Genomic DNA, 13,106 nt, shown 5'->3' with positions numbered 1-13,106 from the left:
AGAGAGAGAGAGAGAGAGAGCGAGCGAGAGAGAGCGAGAGAGAGAGAGAGAGAGAGAGAGAGAGGGGGGGGGTAGTTTAGTTTGGCAATCGATTTATTAGGGGATTTTTTGTAAACTCGGGTCAGAGAGAGAGAGGGGAAGGGGGGGGGACCCACCCGGGTGCCCCTGAAATGTGATGTGTCAACCCCCAGGGGAGGGCCCTAGGGGCCCTAGCTGAGGGCACTGCTGCTGTTGAGACCACCGATAGGAAGCCTGGCAGACAACTAGAACACCTGAAAAGACCCCCGCACCCTGCCGTCTCTGGCGCTGCAGCTGCTTGTTTGTCTACGGCCCGATTCTTGATCTGAATGCAACCCGAAGTGCTGGGCTTGCTAGTACAACGATTTACTTACCGCCAAACGGCTGTTGTATCCGAATGCCCTCGTACAGGTTGATAAATCCAAGCCGCTGGTGGTAAATCCAAATGCAAGACGACACAATCACACGCGTGTCGAATCAACCACAGACACTCTCACTAACTCACTTTCTTTCATACACACTCACACACACACACACACACACCCTCCTGTATCGCACGTCGCGGCACTGTCACGTCGCGGGGAGCGCGGGCGTTCTCAGGCGTCGCGGAGTGGCCTCGTGCGGCGAGGTAGCGGCTGCGACTGCGGCTGTCCGGGCCATGCCCTCCCTCCAGCCCCCCAGCCCGCCGCTCGCCGCGCCCGGCAGCGCGCGCAGTGGGGGAAGCCTGTGGCGAGGAGCGGGGGTGCTCGAATATGCGGCGTACCAGGAGCAACTTAAACCCCACATTGAGATCACTACCGACTGGCTTATTAATGTAATTTTGTCTCGATTACGCTATCGAACTTTTAAGGGAGTCCATTCAATGCAGTCAGTCCGTCGGAAACGAATTACATCAAAGCAACAGAAAGGAGCAAAAAAGAGAACACCTTTAACAATATTCTTGTGAACGCCGTAACGAACCTATGGTTAGGAAATTAGAGTTGCCTTTACTTTGCATATCGGAAGTTCATGATCGGTTGTTGAGTTGTACCAGATGTAATAGACCGTTGTAAGTTAAAGCCTACTCCATCCACCTGTAGCCCCCACCCCCTCCCTTCGCGCCGCACAACAGAATGCCAACCCGCTACACTGCAGTGTTCACTCTAATTACCTGTGGGCACCTGGACACAAACAATGTTGTCGGCACCAACACATGTGGATGCATTAATATGTGCACCACAATATGGTCGTCCCCGCCAAACTTCTCGATTGGGTGACCGGCATGCACGGCGCAGCCTTTTCGTGTCGCATTAGTCAAGAATTTTGGCTGGGATGAACAAAGGAACAAAGTTGCACACGATGAGCTTAAACTCTAAATCCAGGCCAATAGGGTGTTCCAGGCTATCTAAAACGGAAGTGAAAAAGAACAAATTACCTTATTTATCTGTTTCCTTCCACCCAGTATGAGAAACTACCATGGTAGTTTGGTCCGATCCTTACCTCTCAAATATGGAGGGGAGCTCCAAACTGATTTGACAGTTTCTCATACCTGAAAGGCCGCGAAGGCACGTGATTCGTTCGATTAATCATTGCCATTACGGAAACAGAAAGGTCAGTGAGTTTGTTCTTATCTACTTCCGTTTTAGATTGTCTGGAACACCCTATTGTAATCGTCCCAGCCGAACTTTTCGGCAAAGGCTATGCGAAAAGGCTGCGCCGTAACGGTCGCCCAATCGAGAAGTTTGGCTGGGACGACTATAGGTTAGGTCGCGCCCTAAAATCATGGTGTTGATATATTTGAAAGCTGTGTCTCAGCTTGAGGCGCGGCTCTCAATCAAGTAGCAACAGCTTAGTAGCGTCCCAGGTGTAAGTGGTCCTCCGGCCTCTGCACGAGCGCGCGCATGCGGTGCTGAGCGTTTCCTCGATCACCATTCAGTCCGTCCTCGTCCCGGCCGTGTCCCGCTGCACCTCGCACCTCTCGGCGCCGGTCAGTGGGCGCGCAGGCCTGTAGCCCCGCGTGCGTCCTCCTGGCCCAACGGCGACGTTGGAGGCGGCAGCAGCGGCGGAGAGGACTCTCTCTCTCTCTCTCTCTCTCTCTCTCTCTCTCTCTCTCTCTCTCTCTCTCTCTCTCTCAACGCAAAGCCAAGCTGGGTCGAGCCGCGCCGGCCAGCCAGCTCACTAGAAACACACTGACCGACTTTCCTTGCCGGAGCCGAGCCGAGCCGAGCCAAGCCGACTGCATGACGGGCTGAAGTCGGGTGGCGGCAGGAGGCTTCGGAAGGAGGAGGGGGGGGGGGGGGGAGCCTCAGCTTGTGAGGGTGGTCGACGTGTGTGAGATTGGTGCGGAGTGCGGTTCCCTGACCCTCTGGTATGCACTTGACTACTTCCGTCATCTATGTTTAAGTACCAGGTGGCTTTGATTAACCCCGCGCACTTGTTTAGTTTGCCTATCGCCCCTGGTCACGATGGCGTTCGGACCCAGCGCGTAGGCAACACACTCGCGCTCAGGAAAGCGGTACAGTACTACTACAGAAAATGCGCGGGGCCAGTCAGCCACCTGGCATATGCAGGTTAAGGTAAGCATTTTGGCCGAATTGGAACACAAATCCGAAGAAAAAGACGGCAGATATTCCTCCCCTCATGATTTTACGGATTTTCAGAACAGCGGGGAGGGGCAGCCGCGACAGGCTACCAACCCTCCACCCTCCACCGTCCACCTTGGGTTCCTAGATAGGGGAGCTCAGACACACGCACTGTGCACGGCACATACCAGGATGCCGCCCTGAACAGCGACCAGGACCAACCTGGCCGGGTGTCGGGTCTCCGGAGTCAGACGGATGACCGGCGAGTAGGTTACTGACCCATAGCCGCCCGGGTGGTTGGCGAGGGCCGGGGGCACACTCCCACCAAGCCTTGCGGATCTTGCGAAGTCCGGTTGCACATCTCCCCAGGAGGGCCCGGCACAGGCGGGCGGGGCGCCCCAGTCCGTCGCCATGCCGTCGCACGTCATTTTTGGCCCTGGCGCCGGCGCGGCACTCCGGGCACTCCCTGCATTCCCTCCCCACCCGGTGAAGCGCAGCGCGAGGGGCCGGGAGGGTCCGGACCGCAGCACTGGGGCTGATGGCGGGGACCACCTCGACCAAGACCAAGGGGCACTCTGAGAGCGAATAATGAATGTTACTATGAATTTTCAAATTACACCTTTCTTGTGATCCACCGGCTTTCTTAAGGCCAAATTTTTAGTTTGTACTTATTCTTGTACTATTGACTTGGCATACGAGGGATGCAAAGTTGCAAAATGCCAGCTTCCCTGCAAGATCTAGGCGATCCGTCCCCACCGGTTCCCGAAGATTTGGTCTGCCTAGGTCACTACATACGGCCATTTTAGTCAATTTTGGTAGCACAAAAATTCGAAAAGTAGCTTATTAGAGCGACTGAAAATTTTAGAATAGTTGTAATTTTGATGAGTATATTGTCATACTCCATACTCCATTTCAAAGTGTGAGAGCTCAGAAGACTGCTCGCGCATGTCCGCCCACAGCGGCCAGTACCATTCTACCATTCAACTGGACCTCGAACTGGACGAATGTCCGATCTACGAGAACACTTTGGAGTCTATAGACGTGCCTGCGGCGGCGTGGAGTGATGCGGAAGTGTTCAAAAGTAGGAATTATTGTGTGTTTTTGACCAAAAGTCATCAGGACGTCCACGTGTGACGCGTTGACAAAACGACTGTATACTTAATCGATCTAGTTGACTACTGTCCCTGAGCGAGCACGGCCCTGCCTGTCACTCGTGTGCCCAGCTAACGTGACGCGCTGGCGCTATAAAGGGCATAGGCGTGGAGACGCACGCCGCAGTCCAGTCGACACCGTCACCGTCGACATCAGCTCCGCCAACAACAACCATGCCCAGCACCACCACCGTCCTGGTCGCGGCCGCGCTCCTCGGCCTGGCCCTGGTGGGTGAGCCAGCCCCACTCTTGGTGTCAAGTGTGACTGGGTACTGATGGTGTGACGGTATGTTCCAGTCCGCCCCAATGTCGTCAGAGGAATCTGAAGAATCAGTTTTGCCACCAGAGGAGATTAAGATGAACCACGATGCCTGTGTGAAAGAGCTGGGCCTCACAGAGGGTAAGTAGAAATATTGAGCCGCCTTTCATAAGAAACATTTTTCTTGTTGCACTTTGTTGCTGGAAAGTAGATAAGATAAAACTCTTGTTATACACTACTGTGTTTCAAAAGTGACAGAAATACGGTGGGAAAGTCACTATCTTCAAAATATTGGATTGACTTTTCTCAGCAAACGTTTGGTAGAACCCTGAATAACTTAATAACGTAGCAAAATGTGCAGTATGGTGAAACTCTTGAAAAAGGAAAGGTTAGGCGATGCCTTGTAAAGGCTATCAACCAGGGCAGGCAAAAAGAATTAAATCTTATTTCGAAATTAGCTCTTGGGAGAGCAAAATGTTTCGCCCGGACGAAATATTCTATGGCAATAATTTTACCCAAGGCCAATTTCTGCAGCAAAAACCTTTTTTTATCTCCGAGGGCAGAATTTAATGATTGGTCTTAATAAAACCCCAAAATAAGTCCCCACAAGCCCGAGATTAGAGAGACTACCTGAGATGCGTCCGATGATACTCGCTCGAGTTCCAGAGCTCGGACTTTGGACAGGAGACAAGGCCCGGATGGGTTGCGAGGATTTTCGTGGTCCAGGACTGAAATGCCTGAAAATTTCAAACACAACTCCTCCGTGATGTTAAAGCCTCATAATTTAATTTAATTTAGTATTTTATCCCCGAATTAATATTTGATTTTTTTGACCTAAGGGCAAAATTATTTTGATTTATCCGTTAAAAGTGCCCGGATTTTGCCCCGTAGATTTAATTTTGCCCAGTAGTAAAGTCCCCATCTTAATTCGTCCCGGTTAGATTTTGCCCTCATGAAGTGGAAAATTATCGAGCAAATATACATAATTCAATTTAGTTTATTTCGCTAGCCCTGAGCCCTGCTTTTAACACTGAAAAAACAGAGGCTAGGACTTAGTGCCTTTTAAAGGTGCTAAACTTTAAGGCCTTTAAGAAAGTCACGAAAGTGTCAAAAGGCACTAAAAGGCAGCACCTTTGTGGCATTTTTAGTGCCTTTCGAGGAGTGCAATTTTTTTATGCCACTGTAAAGGCAAGAAAGTCACCCAAAGAAAGGGTGTTGATTCCTACCTTTGTTTTTCCAAGGAAGTTTTAATGCCTTCGAAAAGGCACAATAATGTCCAAAAGTATAAAAATTTAGTATGTTTGGGCAGTTTTAGTGCCTTTCAAGCGGTGTAAATTTGTGCCTATGTTTTTCAGCGAAATGACGCAAAATAGGGTGTGGCGACGTGTTCGCATACTAACTCAAACCGAGTCGTACGCCTTTCTCTGGACGAATTCCCCTCTTTCTTATTATGCTCGTAAAATTAAAAATCACTAACGAAATTTCTTTTTTCATGCGCTTAACCAAACGATGAACAGCCGACAGGAAAGATCCTAAGACTAAAGACAAGGTAAAACATATTGTGTCTCCTAAGATAGTTGATTGTTGAATTCAACCAGATACATTTAAGTAGCGAGTAAATATGATGACTTTTGCTTACAGATCCTCGCCTGCATGTTCAAAAAGGATGGCACTGTTAGTATTGAGCGCGAATAGTCGTACTACACACTCTTTTTCCCCTAGATGTACTATACACATTCTATATTTTCTCGCCCCGCTAGATGACGGATGACGGCCAGTTCTCAGTCGAAGGAACAATCGCAAATGCAGTTAAAGTGCTGAAGGCGAGCCCAGAAAAGCTTGCTCTTATTAAAGAGATGGCTGCGGAATGTAAAAAGACACGTAAGTAGGCGAGGGCAAGCGAGTTATGATGCATTTCTCAAACTCATATTAGCTTAACCGCGCAAATAATTTAGTGAGATCTGCGAATGAAGACTCGGCGACCTACTTCCACTATTTGCACTGCAAATCCTGGAGTGAGATTTCTGACCTAAAAAGAGTGAGAGTTTTTTTCCTTGCTCAATTAAGGTGATGATTCAGAAACCTCGCTCTTATTGAGAATGATTCTTAAATCTCGCTCAAATCAAGAGAGATTAACTTTAGAAATCCTCACTCAAAAAAGCGATGTTTTCCAATTATCACCCAAATAGAGCGACATTTCTTAATCTATTGCTCTAATCGAGCGAGAAAATCAAACTTCGCCCTCCAGAGGGCGAGAAAACTTGGTGCAAATTCTCGCCCTCCAGAGGGCGAGAATCCTCGCTCTAGGATTTCTAGTGTGTTGTGGAGTACCATTTACGCTCTAAATGTTTACATGAACTAATGTCTATACTCTCATTTCTAGTTGCTGACGTTAAGGCTCCCGAAGACGTGTTGGCCGGGAGGATTCAGCGCTGCTTCCACGAATATGTAAGTAGGCGGTCAAAACTGAAAACAAGTGCGCATAATTTACACACCAACGTGTGCAAGTTGTTATTTTGCACATTTCATGGTTTTAAATCAAGTTGCACACTTGCGTGCTGTGTGAATTTTAAACGTTTAAATTCTGAACACTTGGACACACACAGCTCTATGCTATCAAGAGGAACCATACGGCGTTTACCTGCTATACTTTTCAGATGTGTCGAAAGTTTTAACACCAATACAACATAGATAGACAACAAAATGTGTCTAGAAAGTGCACACTTGCACTTCAACATCAATTTGACGTGCAAAATTACACAAATGTTTTACCAGTGTGGGATCTGAGACTTCAAGGCAAAAAGTAGTCTACAACAAGTTCATGGTTTTAACGTCAAAACAAGTTTCATATTTTTAAAGATTGAAACGAAAAATTATGTCCTAAACCGCTGCACTGTGAAAAATATTTGTGGATTAAATAGTTAAATTTTCGATAAGTAAGGTCGCAAAATAACGATTTGAAATTCTAAAACTACAGAATTATTCTGACATCATGTATTGATTCGGTGTTCTTCGCAAAGCAATTCTTAGCTGTCATCAAACTGTGAAAAAGTTTTATTGAATTTTCAGTACTTTTAGTCTTAAGGTTTTTTTTACAGACCAGGCAGTCTGAAAATTCAGACTGCTCAGAGGTCTGAATTCTCAGCGGTGTCTTTTCATACCCCTGAGTGTGAAAATTCACATTTATCAGCATACTGATATACATTATTACAAAATAAAATGTAAATTAACAACGCACTTTTCACAGTATCCCCTGCTCTGTAAAATGTAGAACTTTCTGGCAATACAAAGTGTAAAACTGTTGTTTTACTGTGATACACGTAGATTTGTACTTTTCCTATATTCGCAGGGATTTTTTTTTATGACAAACTCTTTCTGCTTCTAGGCAAAGGCGCACAAGTCGGCTGTGACCAAGACTCCGGCTTAAAAGCGCCCGACTACAGACGCGTGGCACTTGAAGAAGATCGGTACATTCGTATGTCTTACAAATCAATAATGCGTCAATAAAAGAGTGCTTTTAATTGGAAACCTTTGCTCGTGACATTTCCTGCAACTCCACACCCACACACGTGCGCGCCCCCCTAGGCGACGATGTAGGCGCCGGTAGGTAGGCAGCCTAGCCTGCTGCTTAGTAGGGAGGGCGGCCCGCCCGCGGCGCCGTGGTGCGGCCGGCTGACACAATAATCCGAACAGGCACTCAGCAGTGGCTCCTGTGATGATCTCAAGTCTATGACGATGTAGCATTGCTTGGACCATTGCCCTCTTCTAGCGACAGCCGCATCTATAATGATACAATGATGTAATCGGTAATGATTTAATCGCACAATTTAATCAACCGTTCAAAATTTCTTGTCAGGGTATTTTTTAGTTTGTTTAGTTTGATTTTCGTAGGTGACTTCACTAGGACTTACCGCGCGCCCCTCCTTCACCAAGCAGTTGTAGATGATCACTGCCGCCTCCACGTCCGACTTGTCAGCCATTGATAGAGTGTTGACTTAAGAAAAATAATAACAGAAATATTCTAATTTAGAAAACCTTGCAAGAGACGCAATAAATATGACCAGGCCACAGGAATCTTAGCGCAACTTTAAGCCTTCAAGCAGGGGGGGGGGGGTCCCTTCCCTTGTGTCAGTAGGGCAACGACACACCAGTGTTGCGGGTGGGGTTGCCTATTTTTTGTCAAAATGTGATTATTTCACAGATAATTTTCACGAAATGCGTTGATGAATACGGGAAAGTGGCATCTCGCTAAACTCGGTTTTTCGCGTAGATCACGATTTTGACTGACTGCACTTTTTATCTACGTATAATAATTTGAAGTCTACGCCCGATTTTTAGTTTTCAGTAGAATTGCCCATAAGAAAGTGATGTTAAAGTTGGACCTCGATTCGGCCGGGTCAAATAATGTTCCATTTTCATTGAAAATATCATGGTGTATCTATACACCAAACTGCACCCTCTGGCCAACATGTCCACACAAAAATCAAAAACGCGTTGGCCCTGGGGGCCATGGCGCCTTTATGCTTAAGAGGGAGTATGCAAACCCGCACACTGTTGTGCCGTACCCCGACCCGACATACGGTCGAACACGGTACAGCCGGGTGGCCGCTGTGCCCCGTTCAAATACGCATGCCACGCCGCACGCAGATGTGCGGTCGTGCGGACGGCTTGCCTTTATTCGCTCGGGTCTATGGTGTCATATGGTTAGAGACACTAGGAGAAACCCGCACCCGTGCATGCAGGCCAGAATAAACATTAGCTCGAAGCATTTGCTACAACGGGGCACAGCGGCCACCTTGCATGTCCAGAACTTTTACCACATGGAACTGGAGGAACTAAATAGTCTAGTTTGGCGCTGATGGTACCTGAGCCGTCACACTTGTCCGCCAACTTCTTCATTAGAGCGACGTTGTCATTCTTGGGATCCCCTGGCGTGAGCGCGCGAAGAAACGTAACTGCCCTGTCCTTTTGGAACATCTTCTCACGCATCTGAAAAGTGCGAGAACTTTTATCAAAATCATAATCAAACCAAAGGTGGGCGGAGGAACAAACTTTATTCTGCCGAGACCTCTACACAGCCAAGCCATGCGGCTTCCCCTAAAAGCCTTCGGCCGCTTCCTGTCTGCCTTTTATCTATTTTTTTTATTGCAGTTCACAAAGCGGCGCGTCATCAGCGCCAGGCCGGCCGGGAGGTGAAATGAGATTATGAAAGCACAGCAATATACCACCTAGGTCAGTGTGTGGGCGTAGGACGGTGCGGATGTTGTGTGCACAAAGTTTTCATTAAAAATTCTCACCACTCCTGCCCCCATGAACCAACACGATATGACAGTCTGAAAATTTAAAAATAAAGATTATTATTTTTTTCATTATATTACTTACGAGATGTTTCAGCGCAGCGGAAAAGCCAATGTTGTGGGTTTGCCTACTCCCTTCACCCCGTCAGGCGACGTCAGAGCTCCTACGGCTCTATCGAGTAGGCAATCACATAACATTGTGTCCGCTGTGAAACACCAGGAGGAAGTTCTACTTTACCTTGGCATTGTCCGATTTTAAATCTCCTTTGGACACCTCTGTCAGATCATCTGTGAAATGCCAATTAGTAGAATGTGGATTAGTGCTATTTTAGCCTATTTTAGTGATTCTAGCTGAACCGTATTCTTCCGTTTTCTTACCCTCGGATGGATTGACCTTTTCGCTGCATTCTTTCAGTGAACCGAGGATGGCATCCTCATCCTCTTCCTCGGTTGCCTGCAAAAAGAAATTTTACTCTACACAATATATAGGAGTGTAACATGACAATGCACATTAAAGAGGTTCATGACAAAATTCACACGCAGAAGGAAGGGCATAGTGTGACAACCCACTGACGCCTATGCCACACAGGAGTGTGCGATCGCACTTGAAATTGGGCTCCTTCTTTCGCGTGACTGCCCTTTGTGGGTTTAGCAGATTTCAAACAACTTTTAAATGAATGACACGCAATTTTATTTGAGAAAGGCGTTTATCCCCAAGAGAAACGAAAAGAGATGCGATTGAGAAGATCAGCTTTCACTGATTACTTTCCAAACGATCTCCAACTGTCCAAAACACGATGCCATTAGTCAACTTCATCAGGAACGAACCGTCAGCAGCTGACCTGACGACGGGAGTGTTTCGCTCCCAACTCACCCAAGCGCAGGCTATGAGGAGGGCGGCCGAGGCCAGGAGGACGCCGAGCGCTGCTGGCGGTGCACGCATGGCGGCGCGACTGGCGCAGGGCAGCGCGAGGCAGAGCGGAGTCCACGGCGTAGCGGACAGGATAGACTCGCGGGGACGGTCTCGCTTTAACCGACGCGAACCGACGCCTCCTCTCAGAGAGGTGGCAGTGCCCCCCCCCCCTCACCCCCCCCTTTTTTGCTTCCATCTCTCTCTTTTGCCTCATCCTTCTGTTCAGTGATCGATTTGCACCATACAAAACGACATCGGATGGAAGGTGTGTGGTACTTTCCTGACTGGCACAGTATTGCAGAAATCGTATATATGTGACAATAGGGCGTCATCAACTTAAGCGAGTGTTGCCCAGGCAGAGATAGAAATCCCAATTACTTCTTCAATAGTACGTACAATAGAACGTATAGTTTCGTTCAATACATACCAATGAAGAAAAATCAAACAGTCAGTAATGTAAAAATGAATTTATCCCTACTACTGGTAAAAAAAAAAAACTGTTGTCAGTATTCATGCTGCATCAAAACCTAACATGAGTCCTGCAAGTATGGCAAAATATCAGTAACAGGATGAAAGTGAATTCAGAACAAACATTTTTGAGGTTCAAAAATACAGTTTTCGACGAAAATTAGAATGTTTATCTGTTGTCCGCCTGCATTCGCTTTAGTTGATGCAGCAAACATTTTCCTAAAACCTTCCGTTGGTCGGTGTACTGTACTCTGCAATAAATTATGACAGGATCGGCCGTAAATTATTTTCCAGCAGATCCCTTACATTGAAACGGCGGTGTCACCGTACAAAGGCACCGAATCTGGTACAGTACGAGACGACCATCCAATTAAAAAAAAAAGAAAAACAGCAACACACGTGACAGTAAGGCCGTGCTTTGAAACCATACGCACACATTTGCATCGCTTTTGTTGCTCCTAAAGGTGAACAGCATTAGCGTAAAACGGTATGTACGACCGTGCCGTAGAGCGACTGAACCCATTTCGGATCAGATTTGCAATTCGCAATTTTTTGAGGTTTGTAGCTCCACCCGTTTTGGAGATATGGCAGTTGGGCCGAAATACGTGTTTTCGATCCAAAATAGGACTTATGAACCTAATTCGGATCAGCAAAAATGTTCACAGCCAAATTGTTAATAGACCTGTTTAAAATCATTCGATACCATGAAAGGATACTCGGCCTGTAGTCGACTCTACCAGCTTATTGTTAGCGATTTAAAAAACAGAAGGAAGTCGGGTTTCTTTCAGCAAAAAAATTTAAGGTACCCAAATTTTAGTTCTCTAATGAAACAACTGACAGTTGATCCGAATTAGAGGCTGATCCGAAACCGGTTCAGTCGCTCTTCATCATACCGTACTGGCCTTAGAATTTCTACAGTGTACACTTTAGTGATATTGAAGAAAATAATTGAACGAAGTCATTGATGTTTTAATACATTTATTGAACATGTATGAAAAAGTGGTATTTGAGGAGGGAAAAAACTGGAGCGTATTTGTCTTGACTTCAGACGTGAGGAGATTGGAAGCCTCTCTGTTAACAAACAAAAATAATAATAATTATATGCGTTCATTCTTGATCGAACCAACCCTCCACCCTCTCCACCCCCACACACACCTTTTCTACCTACAATAAGGTAATAGCGCTTTGTTAAGGCATATCGGTTCTACGACAAACTTCCAGCAAAAACGAAATTTTTATACAAAATTGTCATTTGTTCACGTCAATATGATGTAGTTTTTACGGATAATTGCTTGCTGGGTATGCGGTGCAAGTAAAACAACAAACTACCACCACCATTACAAAGCCGGATCCTTTGGTCAGTCACTAGAAAAGGCAGTACCGTACTTTGTGGGAATTAATACGAGCAGGGTTTTCAGTAAGCTGCTCGCAGGCCTACTGAGCGATGGGTTGCCGAGCCCGCGGGCGGCGTGCGGTAGTGCGGAGCGGCGAGATCAAGCCGTGAGAGCTCTGATCACTAAAAGCTTCAATGCGCCTACAGTAGTCAGGGAGTGAGAGGACACAAGGTTGTGCGAATCAACAACATAACATCAAGCTCTGTTTAGCTATGTCCAATCCATTCGTATTGTCCATATCAGCTCATTACCTCGCACTGTGTCGTTCTCAGTGATTTGCAGATCCAGCAATTTTCTGTGGTGAAATAGACGAATCATGACAAGATGGTTTAGTCGGGTCGCTGTCCATAGTCAGGGCCAAGAAATTGGATGTACTTTTTTCTTGGCGGTATTCGAGGATCGGCATGAGAGAGAGAAAGAGAGAGAAAGAGAGAGAGAGAGAGAGAGAGAGAGAGAGAGAGAGAGAGAGAGGGAGTAAGGGGGGGGGGCGTAGGCATTAATATCTAGGATGCTTTCTCTTAACCGTGTTCAGAAGTAAAACAATGCGGGAGAAAAAAAGATTTCTTTTGAAAACAATATTGTTGTGTCAAATGTATATTTGACTGGGAAAGCATAAACGGTAAATATTGCCTTCTTCTGAATATTCCTGCGGGAGAAACGCACCCTGCCGCGAAGTCCAGCATATATCATGAAGACTGGCTGATGTCTTGATTTGGAACGGTTGCCATCGCTTTTCGGTACTAAAAACCACATAACAGGCGTTGAATGACTAAGTGTAATTACAAATAATGAGAACACTCGAAATGATCGTTGGCAATATTGTAACCATTGAATGCCACTGCAAACCCAACAACGTACACAAAAGAGAGTCAAATTGCATGCACGCACCTACAAGTGTGCACTAGTAGGACGAATGCACTGTTATTCAACGAATGTGACGTCACATTCGTTTTAATGTGAATCGTGTCACATTCGTTTGAATGTTGTCATATTCGTTTAAACGTGAATCGGCCAAGCCTGGCGCCATTAGAGCATCAATTCACCT

General features: G+C 46.6%; 4 protein-coding genes across 7 annotated transcripts in view; 1 reads left to right on the top strand and 3 right to left on the bottom strand.

The window, feature by feature from the left end:
* The window catches only part of LOC113204996 (kielin/chordin-like protein), a 49,243-nt gene extending 48,583 nt beyond the window's left edge, over positions 1 to 660 (bottom strand). The window contains exon 1 of the mRNA XM_026420411.2: positions 393 to 660. The gene's annotated coding sequence lies outside the window, so the exon portion shown is untranslated. The remainder of the gene's footprint in view (positions 1 to 392) is intronic.
* Positions 661 to 3,790: 3,130 nt separating this feature from the next.
* On the top strand, positions 3,791 to 7,517 carry LOC113205269 (uncharacterized). Its single transcript, XM_026420824.2, has 7 exons — positions 3,791 to 3,958; positions 4,028 to 4,130; positions 5,507 to 5,538; positions 5,631 to 5,663; positions 5,750 to 5,870; positions 6,373 to 6,437; positions 7,375 to 7,517. Exons 1-7 carry the CDS (start codon positions 3,905 to 3,907, stop codon positions 7,414 to 7,416), a joined length of 450 nt encoding a protein of 149 aa, XP_026276609.1. The 5' UTR covers positions 3,791 to 3,904; the 3' UTR covers positions 7,417 to 7,517.
* Positions 7,490 to 10,331, bottom strand: LOC113205263 (uncharacterized). Its single transcript, XM_026420813.2, has 7 exons — positions 10,161 to 10,331; positions 9,665 to 9,740; positions 9,525 to 9,574; positions 9,287 to 9,322; positions 8,855 to 8,978; positions 7,901 to 7,983; positions 7,490 to 7,770 (listed from the first exon to the last, which is right to left on the bottom strand). The coding sequence occupies exons 1-7, from the start codon at positions 10,227 to 10,229 to the stop codon at positions 7,717 to 7,719; spliced, it is 492 nt and encodes a 163-aa protein (XP_026276598.1). The 5' UTR covers positions 10,230 to 10,331; the 3' UTR covers positions 7,490 to 7,716.
* A 1,297-nt stretch (positions 10,332 to 11,628) lies between these two features.
* LOC113205302 (general odorant-binding protein 19d-like) overlaps positions 11,629 to 13,106 on the bottom strand; it is a 7,043-nt gene continuing 5,565 nt past the window's right edge. Inside the window, exons 7-9 of one of the 4 annotated variants that reach the window (XR_008011864.1) lie at positions 12,725 to 12,801; positions 12,313 to 12,356; positions 11,629 to 11,738 (exon numbers count right to left, since the gene is read on the bottom strand). Coding sequence is in view for 3 of the 4 variants with exons in the window: in XM_026420872.2 (XP_026276657.1) it covers positions 12,748 to 12,801 (54 nt within the window). In the remaining variant the exon portion in view is untranslated. Of the gene's footprint in view, positions 11,739 to 12,312; positions 12,357 to 12,639; positions 12,802 to 13,106 lie in introns of those variants that run through there. The other 3 variants (XM_026420887.2, XM_026420880.2, XM_026420872.2) reach the window with 3 other exon arrangements.

Source organism: Frankliniella occidentalis, unplaced genomic scaffold (assembly GCF_000697945.3).
Source record: "Frankliniella occidentalis isolate FOCC.00 unplaced genomic scaffold, Focc_3.1 Scaffold269, whole genome shotgun sequence".
NCBI classification, from domain to species: Eukaryota; Metazoa; Arthropoda; class Insecta; order Thysanoptera; family Thripidae; genus Frankliniella; species Frankliniella occidentalis.
The sequence above is the reverse complement of the archived record's forward strand: the minus strand, read 5'-3'. Positions and strand labels throughout refer to the sequence as shown.

Excerpts from the sequence above, each read along its gene's own strand:
- LOC113205269 (XM_026420824.2), top strand. The coding sequence starts at position 3,905 with ATGCCCAGCACCACCACCGTCCTGGTCGCGGCCGCGCTCCTCGGCCTG. Across the intron at positions 5,539-5,630 it reads ATCCTAAGACTAAAGACAAG|ATCCTCGCCTGCATGTTCAA; the intron begins GTAAAACATATT and ends TTTTGCTTACAG. Across the intron at positions 5,664-5,749 it reads TGTTCAAAAAGGATGGCACT|ATGACGGATGACGGCCAGTT; the intron begins GTTAGTATTGAG and ends TCGCCCCGCTAG.
- LOC113205263 (XM_026420813.2), bottom strand. The coding sequence starts at position 10,229 with ATGCGTGCACCGCCAGCAGCGCTCGGCGTCCTCCTGGCCTCGGCCGCC. Across the intron at positions 9,575-9,664 it reads AAAGGTCAATCCATCCGAGG|ATGATCTGACAGAGGTGTCC; the intron begins GTAAGAAAACGG and ends GGCATTTCACAG. Across the intron at positions 9,323-9,524 it reads TAAAATCGGACAATGCCAAG|ACTGTCATATCGTGTTGGTT; the intron begins GTAAAGTAGAAC and ends TTAAATTTTCAG.